Source organism: Zeus faber, assembly GCF_960531495.2.
Source record: "Zeus faber genome assembly, chromosome: 16".
Lineage (NCBI taxonomy): Eukaryota > Metazoa > Chordata > Actinopteri > Zeiformes > Zeidae > Zeus > Zeus faber.
The window spans coordinates 1,556,877-1,571,416 of NC_137202.1; the positions used below are offsets into that span (position 1 = coordinate 1,556,877).

The window sequence follows — 14,540 nt, forward strand, 5'->3', positions numbered from 1 at the left end:
GGAATAAACAAAACACAGCATATTTAACATCATAAATATATACGCTTCTCAGGACAATTCAAGATTCAAGATTCAAGATTTTTATTTGTCACATACATATACATACTTCCATACATATATGCAGTGAAATGTAATGCAACGCACCCGGTGATAGCACACAATAAGTCCTAGGAAAAAGTACAAAAATAAAATAAAATAAAAAGTAGAAAATTCCTTTCTAATAGACCGACTAACTGACTCCTAAAACGTAATACAGTAAGTGGAATACTTATAGAATAAGATAAAAAATATATAGAATAAAATACAATAAAAATAAATTGAAATAAAATGGAATAGGTTGAAGGAATATGCTATGTATATACAGATATGTGCATTTAAAGTGGCATGTGAATTAAAGTGGCATGTGAATGTGAATAGAGTGAGGTAGTGTTTGGGATAATACAGCACAGTATACAACAGTACGGCGCAGCAATACGGCATCACGAACAACCCTGAACAGTGACACAGTATGCGGTACAGTATGCTACATACAGTACAGTAGGTAGTGGAGCCTAGTGCATGGCTCAGTTAGGACCCCTGGTGAGGTCAGCGTTGACAGTTCTGATGGCTTGAGGGAAGAAACTCCGTCTCAGTCTCTCTGTTCTCGCTGTGTGACTGCGGAGGCGCTTGCCTGACCGCAGCAGCTGAAACAGTCCGTTGTTGGGGTGATGAGGATCCTTCATGATCCTACGGGCTCTGCTGCTACACCTCCTGGTGTATAACTCCTGCAAGGGGGGGAGGGTAGTTCCAGTGGTACGTTCAGCTGAACGCACCACCCTCTGCAGGGCCCGCCTGTCCTGGGCAGTACAGTTCCCAATTGACAATTGACACATACTAGAGTAAGTTCTACTTAATAAAAAACCCAATAACACCACTTTCAGAATTTATAGACTTTGAAGAGATATCAATTTTTACAATCTTCCTGAATTATAATTGCTGTAACAATAACCATAAGAAATAACTGTGGTGTGTGGATGGGAGGGTTTGAGCAGCCACACCTGACGCTCGTTGGTTGGGCTAACAAGCGGCAGGTTTAAAAACACCATCCACACACTCAGGAAGGAGCCCTGTTATGACATGCTCCATCTGCTCCTGACTAATAGCCTCCTCTCTACAATAAACTTATGTCTCCAACCCATTGTCATCTGTGTCTCTTCCCCGTGCCAGAACCCTATGTTGAGCGCCACTGTGGCACTTCCTCCTACCACACGCCACCCAAGTGGCGTTTTCCGGGCCCTCTGACACAGATGACGATGGGTTGTAGACATACGTTCATTGTAGAGCGGCGGCTAGGTGGAATTAGCCAGGAGCAGATGGAGAACATGTCATGTCAGGGCTCCTTCTCGAGTGTGTGTGGATGGAGTTTTTAAGCTTGCCGCTTGTTAGTCCAACCAACGAGTCAGATGTGGCTGCTCAAACCCTCCCATACACACACCACAATTACATAATACAAGGAACATGTATTTATCGTGTATGTGTTTTGAAATATTTCAAAACAGATGTCTCAAATGTGTTACAATTATAACAAATGTGTAGTTACAATTGAAGTCAGTTAAACCGCTTACCTCCGTTTATTTATTTATAGGTTTATTAAATACATTATAATTGTGAAGGCAGTTTTCTGTTGACTGGCAAACATGTGATGGCCCATTTCATTTTGCATAACGGTCGCTATTTTTTAGGCCACACATCTTTGAAATAAATGAATAAATAAAGGAAATCAACGGACTCCATCCGTACGAGCTGTGGCTCTATGCCACATGCAAAGACTAACTGAAACAGTGGAGCACAAGCATGTTTTTGCATTAATGTCTCCCTTATTTATTGCTGAACACAGACTATTTTATTCAATAGTTTGTCTTTAATTAGTAGCTATACATTTTTATTTTTACATTTCCTTTTTTTTTTAATTGACATGTTGCACACTTACGCTATAAAGGACTTTTCAGTGCATAGGTTGTCGTTTTTATCTTTGTTTTTATATTTGCCTTTTTTATCTTTATTGTACTTGAAATGTCAGTACTTGACGGTTACACTGCCACTTTACTTCTTTTACCAGTTGTATTTGCACTATATCGGTACTGTGAACTTGATGCATATTTACTTCAGCGTTGCACTAATCACTATTATGTTACACAAATAAAGACATTCAGAATTTGAGTCATTTTCCGTCATTTATTACAGTAACAACATATGAATATCGCTCTTAATGCATCACAAGGGGGTTAAAAGGGGTTTCACTACTACTACTACTTAGTCTCTAGCTACTACTCGGGTCCGGCTGCGGCCTTAGCAGACCCTACAAAAGTGGCTGAAGAAGATGCCAAAAAAGAAGGAAAGTTGGCGCACCGAGCTCAGGTGAGAATGCCAAACTTCAACAAAATAATATGGCCAATGAACATCTTTGATCTATATTTATATATTATTTTGATTGTTGGATGTATTCACCGATTTGGCTTTTTCGCACAGCGAAATAGGGTTCATTTTGTTCATTTCTGTGGATTTTAATCAATTATTATATGTACCAAAATGACTTATTAATCACAACTTTATACCTTTTTGTCAGTGAGAAACAACTTACTAAAATTACCTGAGCAAGAATTTGAGTCAAGAAGCACAGGAAAAAAATGTGTAGGACTTGAAGGACAAACTCAAAAGAGCTTTGGAGTCAGAGGAGTTTTTAAAAAGGAATTAAGCGTTAGCTTTAGGCCTGCAATGCTTTATTGAACAGTGTTTATATAGTTGTCTCATTTCTGAAGAGTGAATTTGGATGTTTAATCCACTAATAAGTATGAATCATCAGAAATAAAATAAAATAATAAATGTGAATGATTTAGCTCATTAGTGGGCCCTCTAATGTGGTAAAAAATTAGATTTCTATATTTTATTAATTCTAATCATTGTGGAGGGGTGTTCAGCCCATATCAATAACACACCAAACGACATAGGCTAATGTGAGATTAAGAAATGAGCTGGTTGTGTTAATAAAGACATGATAAACGCAACAAACATCGGTTGGAAATGGGGACATGGGGAAATATCCTCCTTTTCAGAATATAACTAGACAGTCGTGACATTTGCCTCTTACTTCTACAATGCAACATTCCTCAGAGAAATATCGCAAAAGAAAAAGTTCTATTTGACCCTTAACACGCTCTCCGTGGCGCCTCAGTGACACGAGCACAGCATCTCGGGGGGGCGGGCTTGTCGCGAACGAGCGCTTCTTTCGCCGTTTGAACGGCTGGTGCGGCGAAGGAGGGCGTGGTCATTGGGGAACGTTCCGGTCCCGGGACAAACCGGGACGCTCCGGGTCCACCGCGGGCATCAGGTGAGCGGGGGGGGGGGGGGGGGGGGGGTCGGGGGGCGAGGGTGTCGTCCGTCTGCGCCGCGTGTCGGAGGCGCCGACGCGATACAAGGGGGAGGGGCCTGGAGGAAGCGCCGCCTCCTCAGTCGTCCGCTGAGCACGTGCGAGGCCGCAGCCAATCGGGGCGTCGGGGCGTAGCCGCCGTCAGCGGCGACAGGAACCGTTACTTTGCGGGGAAGCGACGCGCGGCGGACGAGGGTTTCACGTCTGTTTGTATTTATTTATTTTTTTCAACACACATATGTACGTTTTATCGCTGTGTTCGGACGTTTTTATGGCCGCTGTCGAGGCCGTGTCTCCACAATGCACCCAGGTTCTGCCCGCTCCGACGGAGACATATTTGACTGGATACAGAGGGGCGACGTTGAACGCTGCGTGCGCCTCGTTGAACGCGACCGATCGATTCTCAAGCGGAAAGGTGCGTTGAGCTGCCGCCCCGAAAATCAGCCACCGCCCGTGTGCGGTGCGTCGTGGTGCTGTTGTTCTTGTTGTTGTTGTTGTTGTTGTTGCTGTTGTTGTTGCTGCTGTTTTCCAAGAGAACACCGGCCCTTTCAACCCGCATTTGTTGCGGCTTGTTGCGGCGTTGACGCGAGCTTCACCCTTTCAAACCACGTCCCACGTTGTTGTTATTCACACCACGGGTCTGTAATGCGCTGGCACCGTCGATGCTCACATATAGTAAATTATATTATTATTATATAGTATTATTTATCGATGTGTTCGGAGGACCGTTTCGCATTCCTTTTCCGCCCAATTGTTCTGTCTGAGGCGGTCGAGTGTTCGGTCCGTTGGCCGTTACACGGTGCTAGGAGGAGCCCTTCCCATCACTTGCGGTAAACAGAGCCGGCAGCGCACGCCCGTGTGTTCGGATCGCGGAATTAATCCGGTTCGGTGGGTTTTCCACGTTGTTTCTGTGTTACCACTCGATGGTTTCAATCGGTGGCGCAGGTTTCGTCGGGACGGGGCATTCTGTGCGCCAAACACTTCATTCCCTCCCTCCCCCATTTTTATGTACCGATCTGTTCCTTGTCTGCATCAATTTATGGTGGAAAATGTTTTTTTTATGATAAAAATAAATCAACAAATAAATAAATAAAAGCCCTCTCCTTCTTTCTTGTTTTTTTTTCACGTGTTCTAAATATTGAGGGGGCGTATCCCCCTGAAATCTACGCCATTGGTTTCAATTGCCTTTAACCCGTGATCAGTGATTTTTTTTATGCCCCCTTATCTGTTTTTAGCCTTTTATTTCTATGCTTTTATTCTTCCTTTCTTTTATAGGATGGATTTAATGCCCTGTGTAAAACCATTTTAACTGCTGAACACGTGTGTGTGTGTGTGTGTGTGTGCGTGTGTGTGTGTGTGTGTGTGTGTGTGTGTGTGTGTGTGTGAGCTGTCCAGGCTGGGGCGGTTTCACACCTCTCCACTGCGCTGCTCTCCATGGCAACCGTGTCCTAGTTGACCTCCTGCTAAGTAATGGAGCTGACCCCAACTCCACATGTGACGCGGGGCAGACAGCCTTTCATTTTGCCTGCAGGTCGGTCCCATCCCATCCACACACACATACCGTCAAGTTTGTGAAGATTTAATTCCATTGCTCCACTCTACAGCCTGACAAATATTATGCATTTTTTGCTCATTCACTTCGCAAGTGGCGACCCAGCAATAAGAGCAGTGCACCGTTCATGGTTTTTGTTGTTGTTGATCCTGCGTAGTTCACGTTTCTCTTGACTGTCCCTCAGGCAAGGGAACATCTACATCATGCACCAAATGATGCGTCGTGGGGCAGACCTGCGCATCATTGATCTGCAAGGAAAAACATCCTTGCACCATGCAGTGACAGGGGGAAACATGTAAGAGAAGTGCACACACATTGCAAAAAATATAAATTGTATATATATATACACAGTATATTGTACATATGTAATGTACCGTGGAGCTTTAGAGGCTATGAACTGACTGAATGTTTTTTTTGTTATGTTTTAGTGTAGCCATGCACTACTTATGGGAGACAGGAATGTTCCGGTTCTCTGACACAGACATGTACCACGTCACACCCCTCCACCTGGCTGCATCCACTAGCAACACAGAGGTGGTTCGCTATCTGCTCAGAGATCAGGTGTGTAAATACAAGCACATACAAGGTCAGGTCCCTCTTTACAGGGGTAGGTGAGAAGCTGTGTGTGAAATGGCACAAGAGCACACTATTTAAAATGCCAATTTAGTGTGTGAGATGTAGCATGTGCCAGGATGACATACTACATTGGGTGCGTGTTATTATGTAAACATCGGATACTACTGGTGCGAAGTGGCGGGTGTAAGTGTTGTCATCACCCTGCAAAATGCTGGAAGGAACTGGGGTAGTATGTCCCAAAAACCATCAATCTTTTTACTCTCATACTAAAGCACGCTGGATCATCGTATGGATTGGGTCTATGTAGTATGCGGTACGCCATTTTGGAGGCAGATATCGAGGTGTTGGAGGCAATATGCACCCAATCAAAAGTACATCCAAACAAATACTGACAAAAATGACTGCTCTATATTTATTTAATTCTATAATACGCCTGTTTGTGGTTAATTTATCTTTTAGTTTTGTTACTTTTTTGGAGTGGGGTGGGGTTAAGTTGTTTTATTTTATTATCTTTTGATTCATATTCATCATTATTGCCTCTTTAGGAAGAGCATAAAACCCATAAGTGAAACATATAACCAATTTACAAACAACTTAAGATTGACAAAACAACAGGATTACGCCAACAAAATGGGAACAACAGCAAAATATACTTCCACACAACTGAAATTTTAGATGAAATCTATTTTTCAATACTTTATATCCTCACTTTTGACGTTTGTAACAGAAGCAGCACACGAAAGCCAGGATAGGTGTTTCCTGAGTCTACAGCTCAGCCTTGCATGCCTGTAAAATATAGCTTAGATATTAATTTAGGTAAGTGTGGTTTTGATGTTGGAAAACCAATATGGAGAAAGTACATTCAATTTCCTCTCGTTCGCCCGCCCTCCAGAGGTGTGCAGTGGATGCAGTTGACCAGCAGGGGGGGACGGCGCTCCATGTGGCTGCAGAGAGAGGCGGGGTCGAGGTCTGCTGGACGCTGCTGCAGAGGGCAGGCTACTACCTGCTCCACCAGAAGAACTACAGCGGCCTCACCCCTCTGGATCTCAGCAAGCAGGGCAAAACCTACAGGTGAATCTTCAGTCTCTGGAAAACCTCCCTGGCCAAAAGTCGGCTAACAATCCTTTGCATGGGACGCAGTGTTGAGTATACAGCACGTATGACCAGAAAGATCAGTCCTTACGTTGGTTGAAATGTTAATGGTCAGTATTTTGTTTTGCTAGACATCAGCAGCTGACGAAACTACTGCATCGATATATCAATGAGCCAATATACCACATGCCCAAAGAATCTCACGGTGAATATTAATGCCCTGTTTTTATTGAAAGATCTGGTAATAATAACGCTGCGATAATAATGACCATGTTTGTGTGTCTCTAACAAGTCCTGTACTACTGGACGCTGCTGTTCCCCACCCTGAGCGGAGCTGGCATCCTGCTAATAGCAGCCATGTTGGGCGGCTACGGTGGCCTCATCTGCAGCCTGCTCTTCCCCTGGCTGGCCAGAAGCATCTTCACCCAGTTCCACCGCATGACCACCTACCAAAGGTTCCCCCACCTCTGCCCTGCCTACAGTGGAGCTTGCTGCTTCAGTTGAAATGGGCGTTGTTCCACCTTTGCTCTGTGTTTAGGTTACCCAATCCCATCTACCTGGGGACACTCATGGCTGGCTTGTTCCACTCCTTGCTTTGCTTCTATGGAAAAATCATGCCCAATATCCTTTACATGAAAATAAAGCACAAGGAGGAACGTAAAAACTCTTAATAACTGCGTGATCGTAATCATGTTCAATAGCTTAGACACACACACACACACACACACACTTATACTCCACCCAGGTGGGGAAAAGTATAGTCATAGAGGTTTCTCCATCTCAGCATACTGTTTAAATACACCGCTCTGAGGAAGCTGAGAGTGATGATGAGAGTGCAGGCTGTTGCCCAATAATGGACTGTAGATTGGGTGGATGAGGTGATGTGTGTTAGTGCTCCACTTTCCGTGATGCTTGGCTTCTTTCTGCTGTTGCAGGTGAGGTTCAGTGTCTGAAAGTTTCAATTTTTTTTTTTCGAGTCTGACCTCGCTCATATGTGGGACTTATTTCTTCATGCGATGAGGAGTAAATCGAGGAACCTGTGTGTCCGTTCCTTAACTAGTGTAACGTGTGTGGCCCACCAGTGCCCTGATCCAGGTCTCCATGTTCCACTACTCCCTGGTCCTGGGTTTGTTCTGTAAGATCCTGACGCAGGACCCCGGGACGCTGGACAGGGGGGACTCGGACCCCCGGTTCTCCTGCATCGCCGACCTGGTAGAGAACAACCAGAGCCCCTACAGGTTCTGCCCCTACTGCGAGGTAGAAATACCAGACATGGCATATCGCAGCAATGGCTGGAGGTGTTGAATGAACATGTTTTTAATGTTGTGTGCGTTTTCACTTCCTTCCACCCACTGCAGCTGTTCCAGCCCGACCGCACCAAGCATTGTAAGCTGTGCGATGTGTGCGTGAAGGACTATGACCACCACTGCCTCTTCCTCAACCGCTGCGTCGGCGCCAGCAACCGCCGGCTCTTCCTCCTCTTCATCCTCTCCATGGTGATTGCCCATCTCCTTTTCGTCGCCACGGCAGCAACCTACCTGTACGGGAGGATGTCGGCGGGGGGCCACGGTGCGCCGTCATCGTGGCTCATGCTGCTGGCGGCGGAGTTTTGGGTGGCGGTCCTAGCGGTGATGAACACACTAACGCTGCTCTGGGAGGCGTGGCTGCTGACAGAACAGTTTGATGCCGTCGCCATGGGAACCACCACCTACTTCAGGCAGTGCGACGCCGCCGCGCGACAGCAGCCGCTGGGTCAGCGCTGGGCCACCGTGCTGTCGTTCCTGCTGGAGGGAAGACGAGGCGTGGGCCGGGGGCGCACAGGGCCCGACAAGGCAGCCATAGACATTTAGAAATTAACCAATTGATAATCTGTCGTTGATTCCGTTTAAGTGTCCTCACCCAAATCAAACTTGCTGAGTTTAGTAGAATATGTCTGAACCGCAGATAAATTAGGTTAAAATCCTCCTAAAAGAAACTGACTGCCACCAAGTAGTTGTTGTACTTGAAATGAACGTTGTCTTTGATATTTTTATTTTAATACATAGACTTGACTCAACGCAGAGCTGATAAATAATGTCCCACACTCCAACTACCATTCGCGTTTTAGAATCTGCCCCTAAGGCGAATGCGTTGAAGTCATTTAAGCAAATTAAAGTTTTAATGAACATTTTGGCTCACATCGTCCTGTGAAGCTTAATGAAAGTGCTGGCCATTTTTCATCTGTGTTTTAGCAGACTAGACCACTTCTCACGTGTGTTTTTGTATCACTTTTCGACTAATTGTACTTTTAAATAAAAGTGTGACATGAAATAACGCAAAAGCCTCAAAGTTCTCAACATTTCTGTTTTAATATTGGCGTGTGTGTGTGTACTTTCTGGTTTAGGTCGTATTTCCAGGTCATACTAATTACACCAAAACTTTGCCATGTACTCTCATTTATACTTAGGCCAGGTTAAAGACTCGGCCTAAAAGCATAACAGAACCTCTGTTTCTAAACAATATCTAATACAACATTGGAAGATATTTTGGGATACCACAGACCTGTAAAGCTGGTTAGGACCACTCAGCACACACATACTAAGTATCTGGGCAATGACATGCTTGATATCCTGACTAAACGCTAACTTATTACAATAGACTTGGAATAAAACTGACTTTGAGAGTGGATTACGCACATTTTAGTATTTTTAGTAATTTTAGAGCTTATTGTGCATAATCATCGGGTGTTATGACATTTCACTGCATATGTGGCAAATAACTTCTTGCATGTTGAATCTTGAAGTGCAAACTGCCAGATTTAATTTGAAAAAAAAAAAAAAAAATCTGCCATATTGAAGAACAGTTAATTTCAGTCTGAAAATGTGTATATGGTTTCCTTTTAGGCCCTATTTGCATAGACAGGAGTCTACAGTTTTATGGTTGAACTGTGGGTACAGAATGGACGTTTCACCTCAGAATGTGGGATTAGCACGTCCATCTGGTAACAAGTGACCTTCGCACTGGCCACCACCAGCTCCCTTGGAAGACGTTGTTCCAGTATAATATCATTAGCTTGCTCTTCCTCCATCCTGCTAATGGTCCGCCTCTCCTTCCTTCATTACACAGCCTCATTTCCTATGTGTCCCTTGGGAACATATTTCTAGATTATGGATGATGTTTCCCGCACACTCAGAAGCTGGTGTGAGCCTGGCTTGTTCTGTGGGTCACATGTTAAATTTAGGGCCCGCTGTGCCGTCCATACTGAGGATGGAGTGGTTAAGGAAAAGCTCGCAGGCATCTTAACTGCCCAACAGAGCCTAAAACTCCCCCTTTTAGCCCCCTATTTAACACATTTATTATATTTACATTTACAATATTATATTGTTATGACCATTTTGTTTTCCAACATGGTAAACAAAGTATATGTATAGTTCTATCATGCTGTTTTTGTCAAAAGACTTTGATACAGAGGGTTGGGTTTTTTTTTGCTTTATTGTATATTGCCAATGTTTATAGGGTTTTTTTCTGTTTATTGTGCATTTTTAGGTGTATGGCACATTGCATTGTGCAATCCAAAAACATTGTTTACATCCACCGTTTGTTCTGAGTGACAAATCATGTCATAAGTCCCAGCAGAAAGCAGGCACCAAAAGCCAAATAAAACTAATCATTACAGACAGTAAAGTAATTATTATTCCAAACAGAATATAATTAAGCCATTTTAGAAAGTGAATAAAGTGTCCACTACAGGATTAGTTGTATGCAAACGAAAACGAAATTCCGTAACGTATCAAGAAAATGTAAATTCTGTTCCGCCATAAGGTCGTTTAAATCAAAGGGAATATATTTTTATTCATTTTTTCTTACTTTTACGTTAGATTTGCACATTGACTCTTCATACCTCTGCCAATACAACACTAACAGCCCGATAAGCACACATATTAAACTGAAGTGAATGAGAACAGTGGGGATTCGGTATATAAATAAATATGGCATAGATATCAAATACGGGATTTCTAAACCACATAATCTTATGTATTACCACTTAAAACCTCAATATTGTATTTTATTTTTGCCCTGAATACAGACTGTCTCCCACCAGGGGGGTTCTCGACCAATATCCAACGACCCAATATTTAAAGGGGACCTATTATGCTCCTTTTCAACATGTTAATGTAAGTCTCTGAGGTCCCCAAAAAATGTTTTTGAAGTTTATATCTGAAAATACCACTCCGATTATGCATTCTAGCGATTCTAACATGCCTCCTAACTCATCCTGTTCCAGGACGGTCTGTTCAGTGGGTGGCATCCCCCTCCTGAGGCCCCTAGTTCTGTGAGCCAATGGCATTTCAGCTTTACTTCCAGGTTCCCGTGTATTTAGTTCATAAAACTTCACTGATTTTCCTTTATCAGTCAACCAAAATCTGTTCCTGTACAAATTTGAGGCGAGGAAAAAGCAATCCAGTTGCTGAATCTTCACTCATATTAGAGCTACAAGGCCTCATTTATAGTTTGTTCCGACTTTCGTTTCCGTGCTCCAAGCTTGTGGGGGACACGGCACGGGGAGGTTATTTTTTTTCATTCAATTAGTAAACACTGGAAAATAAAATAAAATAAATACATCTACAATAAAAACACACTATTTTTAGTTACAGCATACCGCATACCTTTCGTTTTCTTTTTTAGAAAGAAACACAGCAGAATTATTTTTTGAATACCTACATTTCCCTAGCCTCGTCGGCAGTTTATTCATGGACAGTTGGTATTAATTCCCTTTTTCTTTTAAAAGATTTGTGCTGATCTGCGAAGTCAACAGAGCAGTTCGGTTGGCGTGTTATTTCTCCAGCTGGGGGTGGAGTTACTCAGATGGGGGGGCGGTTCTAATTCTACTGAGGCAGCAAGTGAAAGAGGAAGGGATCGTAAATCTGAACAGCTTGTTGAATCACATGTTTTATGACTGAGGCAAAAAAACTGAACAAGCAAAAAAACTAACTGACTTGGTTGTCTTACTTCACAGTTTGTGTGTCAGAAGGCCCATCAGAGACCCAAATGTGGGTGTACAAGCACCGAAAAAGTGATTTTTTCATAATTGGTAAAAAAAAGGGGGGGAGAAAAGAGGAGAGGAGATGAGCACCAGCTTTAGAGCCTTAAATCCTGTTGTTGTACAATCTCAAACCGATGGCACCTTTTCCATTTTGTTTCACTGTGCTGTTTAACCATTCAAGAAGCGGGAATGGTGTGACAGGTTTAACCCCAAGTCATCAGATTCACTTCTCTCACTCACTTCCTGCATGATAAATTTGAATAGTCTGCAGCACACACACACACACACACACACACACACACACACACACACACACACACACACACTCATTTCTACACGGTCCATGGTGTGTGTGTGTGTGTGTGTGTGTGTGTGTGTGTGTGTGTGTGTGTGTGTGTGTGTGCATGTGTGTGCGTGCGTGTGTGAGTGTGTGTGTGTGTGTATTAATCCTTCAAGCAGCCTGATCGTCTCCTAGTCATGAAGTCTGAACATCCACATGGCAAGTAACACACTGACTTGTCGACAAAACTGTCTTTCTCTTTATTTTTCTCCCACAGCTTCCTTCGAGCCTGTTGACGTGCACATTCCACAGCAACAGCAGCAATACGAGCCTGTTCCCTCCGAGCTCGGTCTTGCAGAATGCCATTACCTGATTGTGTCAGCTATTACCAATTAAGCAACGGACTAAGCTTCTAGTATATCACGTATTTAGAGTTTGTGTGTGTGTGTTGTGTGTGTGTGTGTGTGTGTGTGTGTGTGTGTGTGTGTGTGTGTGTGTGTGTGTGTGTCTGTGTGTGTGTGTGTGTGTGTGTGTGTGTGTGTGTGTGTGTGTGTGTGTGTGTGTGTGTGTGTGTGTGTGTGTGTGTGTGTGTGTGCGTGTGTGTGTGTGTGTTATTGGCACAGAAAGGGCTCCAGCTCAGACTCATACACTCCGTGCAGATGGATAAGCAGCCATGAAACCAGGCAGGACTCCACCTCCAAGTGAAACCCAAACACTTCTGTCAGTAGGTAAAGTTCATTTTCTTATAGTTTGCGTCTAACTTTGTGAATGAAAAATCAATCTTCTGCATTTCCCCTTTTTTATGTGTGCACGATCGCCTCCAAGATTCAACTTCACTTCTACTTTGAGGATTTTTTTTCTCTTAAAGTAGCAACATCATAGTAGTTAGAACAAAATCATAAATTCTGTTTATGTACATCAACATCAGGGGCTATCAAATATATACTTAATTTATACTATATATATAATTTTTTGTATTTATTTATTTAGCTATTTATATATATATATATATATAAATATATTTAGAAATTTAAAAGTTTATATATAAAGGAATTATACTTATTTATACTTATATATCTATGTGTGTATGTGTATACAATATAAATATATCAAAATATATACTAAAAACTAATACTACACTCAACATATATGTACAGTATATATATATATAGTTGGAAATTTAAAATATTATATCAAAAGGAATTATATTTATTTGTACTTATATATGTGTGTGTGCATGTGTGTGTGTGTGTATATATACAGTATATATATAAAAATACAGTATATACTAAATACTAATACTATATTAAATGTATATATATATATATATATATATATAGTACTTTTACATTTAATACTTTAGTGCATATACTTTTACTGAAGTAAGAAATGTCAGTGTGGTACTAGAGTAACTTGGGGGGGGGGGGGGGGGGGGTGTCATTGTACTTTTACTTGAGTACAAGGTCTGAGTACTTCTTCCACCACTGCTTAGAGATGTGTGTGCAAATTATTCTACATTACCGCCGTAGATGTGACTGGATTACTCAACTTTTTTTATTGTTTTTATAAGATTTAGTAATGCATCCATTCATACTGTATATGTATGTGTGCTGCTGTGTTGGGGCTGGATAATCCACTAGTAGAGATGGTGTTTCAGCCTTCCCAGCTCGGTGGGCTTGTCCCCCTCCTTAAGCTTTCACTCATATCATGATATCATATTTTATTTTTCACTCTCTCTCTTTTTTTTCTTCCTCAAAATGCTTTAGTCCCATATCATTTGCATTCATTCATTCATTCATTCATTCGTCCTTCACACAGTCACCATTTCTTTGGAATGGGACCTTAGAGAGCTGTTTCATTCCCACTTGGTGTCTTTTAAGGACCCGATGAAAAGCAACAAAACTCTCGCTGTTGACATTGACGAAGATGTTGTGATCTTGATTGACTGCTGGTCTGGATCTTGTGCAATCTTAAGGCACTGTTGGCAACATACATAGCCACTATGGCAGCCTCCTGTGCCCCGGTGAAGCCTTGACCTCTGCCACCAGTGCGTTTGGTTGTCTTTGAATTCTATAAATACAGTAAATATGGGGCATTTTGATGGTCACATGAAGGGCATTGTGAACAACTGTTTTACACATACAGTATATGCTGAAATACAGTGTGGTACAGCATGGTTACCTACGTATTGTCATTCTCAAATATTCTTACTATTGATGCCACAGTTGATCTACTGAGATTGGGCTGGACCCATTGACCGGCTTCTCTCATGGAAAGGCCATGACTGACAACATGGTCAATAACCGTGGCACAAATTTCATCTGAAACTTTAGCTCTTTCCCCTCTGAGCTACTCCACCACCACGCACCTGAAGCCCTCTGCCTCTTTAACCCCCTCGTCACCTATGGGCTCCAGTACCTCTCTTTTGTCCTTGCCCTCTGCCTCTCACTTGGCCCATTCTTGCAAATGGAAACTCAGAGGTGAGTTCCTTCATGCGTAAACAAGGACTGGTTACTGATCGGACAGTTGTGCAAAAGCGTTTTGCACACGTGCAGAAGAGGTCCAGGTTCAAGATAGTAAGTTGTATCAGCTGCATTGTGTATGAAGGCAA

The 14,540-nt window shown here is 42.7% G+C and overlaps 1 protein-coding gene across 1 annotated transcript; it reads left to right on the forward strand.

Moving 5' to 3' along the window:
- The first annotated feature begins 3,563 nt into the window (after window positions 1-3,563).
- Window positions 3,564-8,931, forward strand: LOC307242691 (uncharacterized protein). Its single transcript, XM_080017231.1, has 9 exons — window positions 3,564-3,821; window positions 4,802-4,937; window positions 5,143-5,253; window positions 5,387-5,519; window positions 6,427-6,605; window positions 6,758-6,831; window positions 6,919-7,081; window positions 7,709-7,883; window positions 7,985-8,931. The coding sequence occupies exons 1-9, from the start codon at window positions 3,707-3,709 to the stop codon at window positions 8,474-8,476; spliced, it is 1,578 nt and encodes a 525-aa protein (XP_079873357.1). The 5' UTR covers window positions 3,564-3,706; the 3' UTR covers window positions 8,477-8,931.
- Window positions 8,932-14,540: the final 5,609 nt, after the last annotated feature.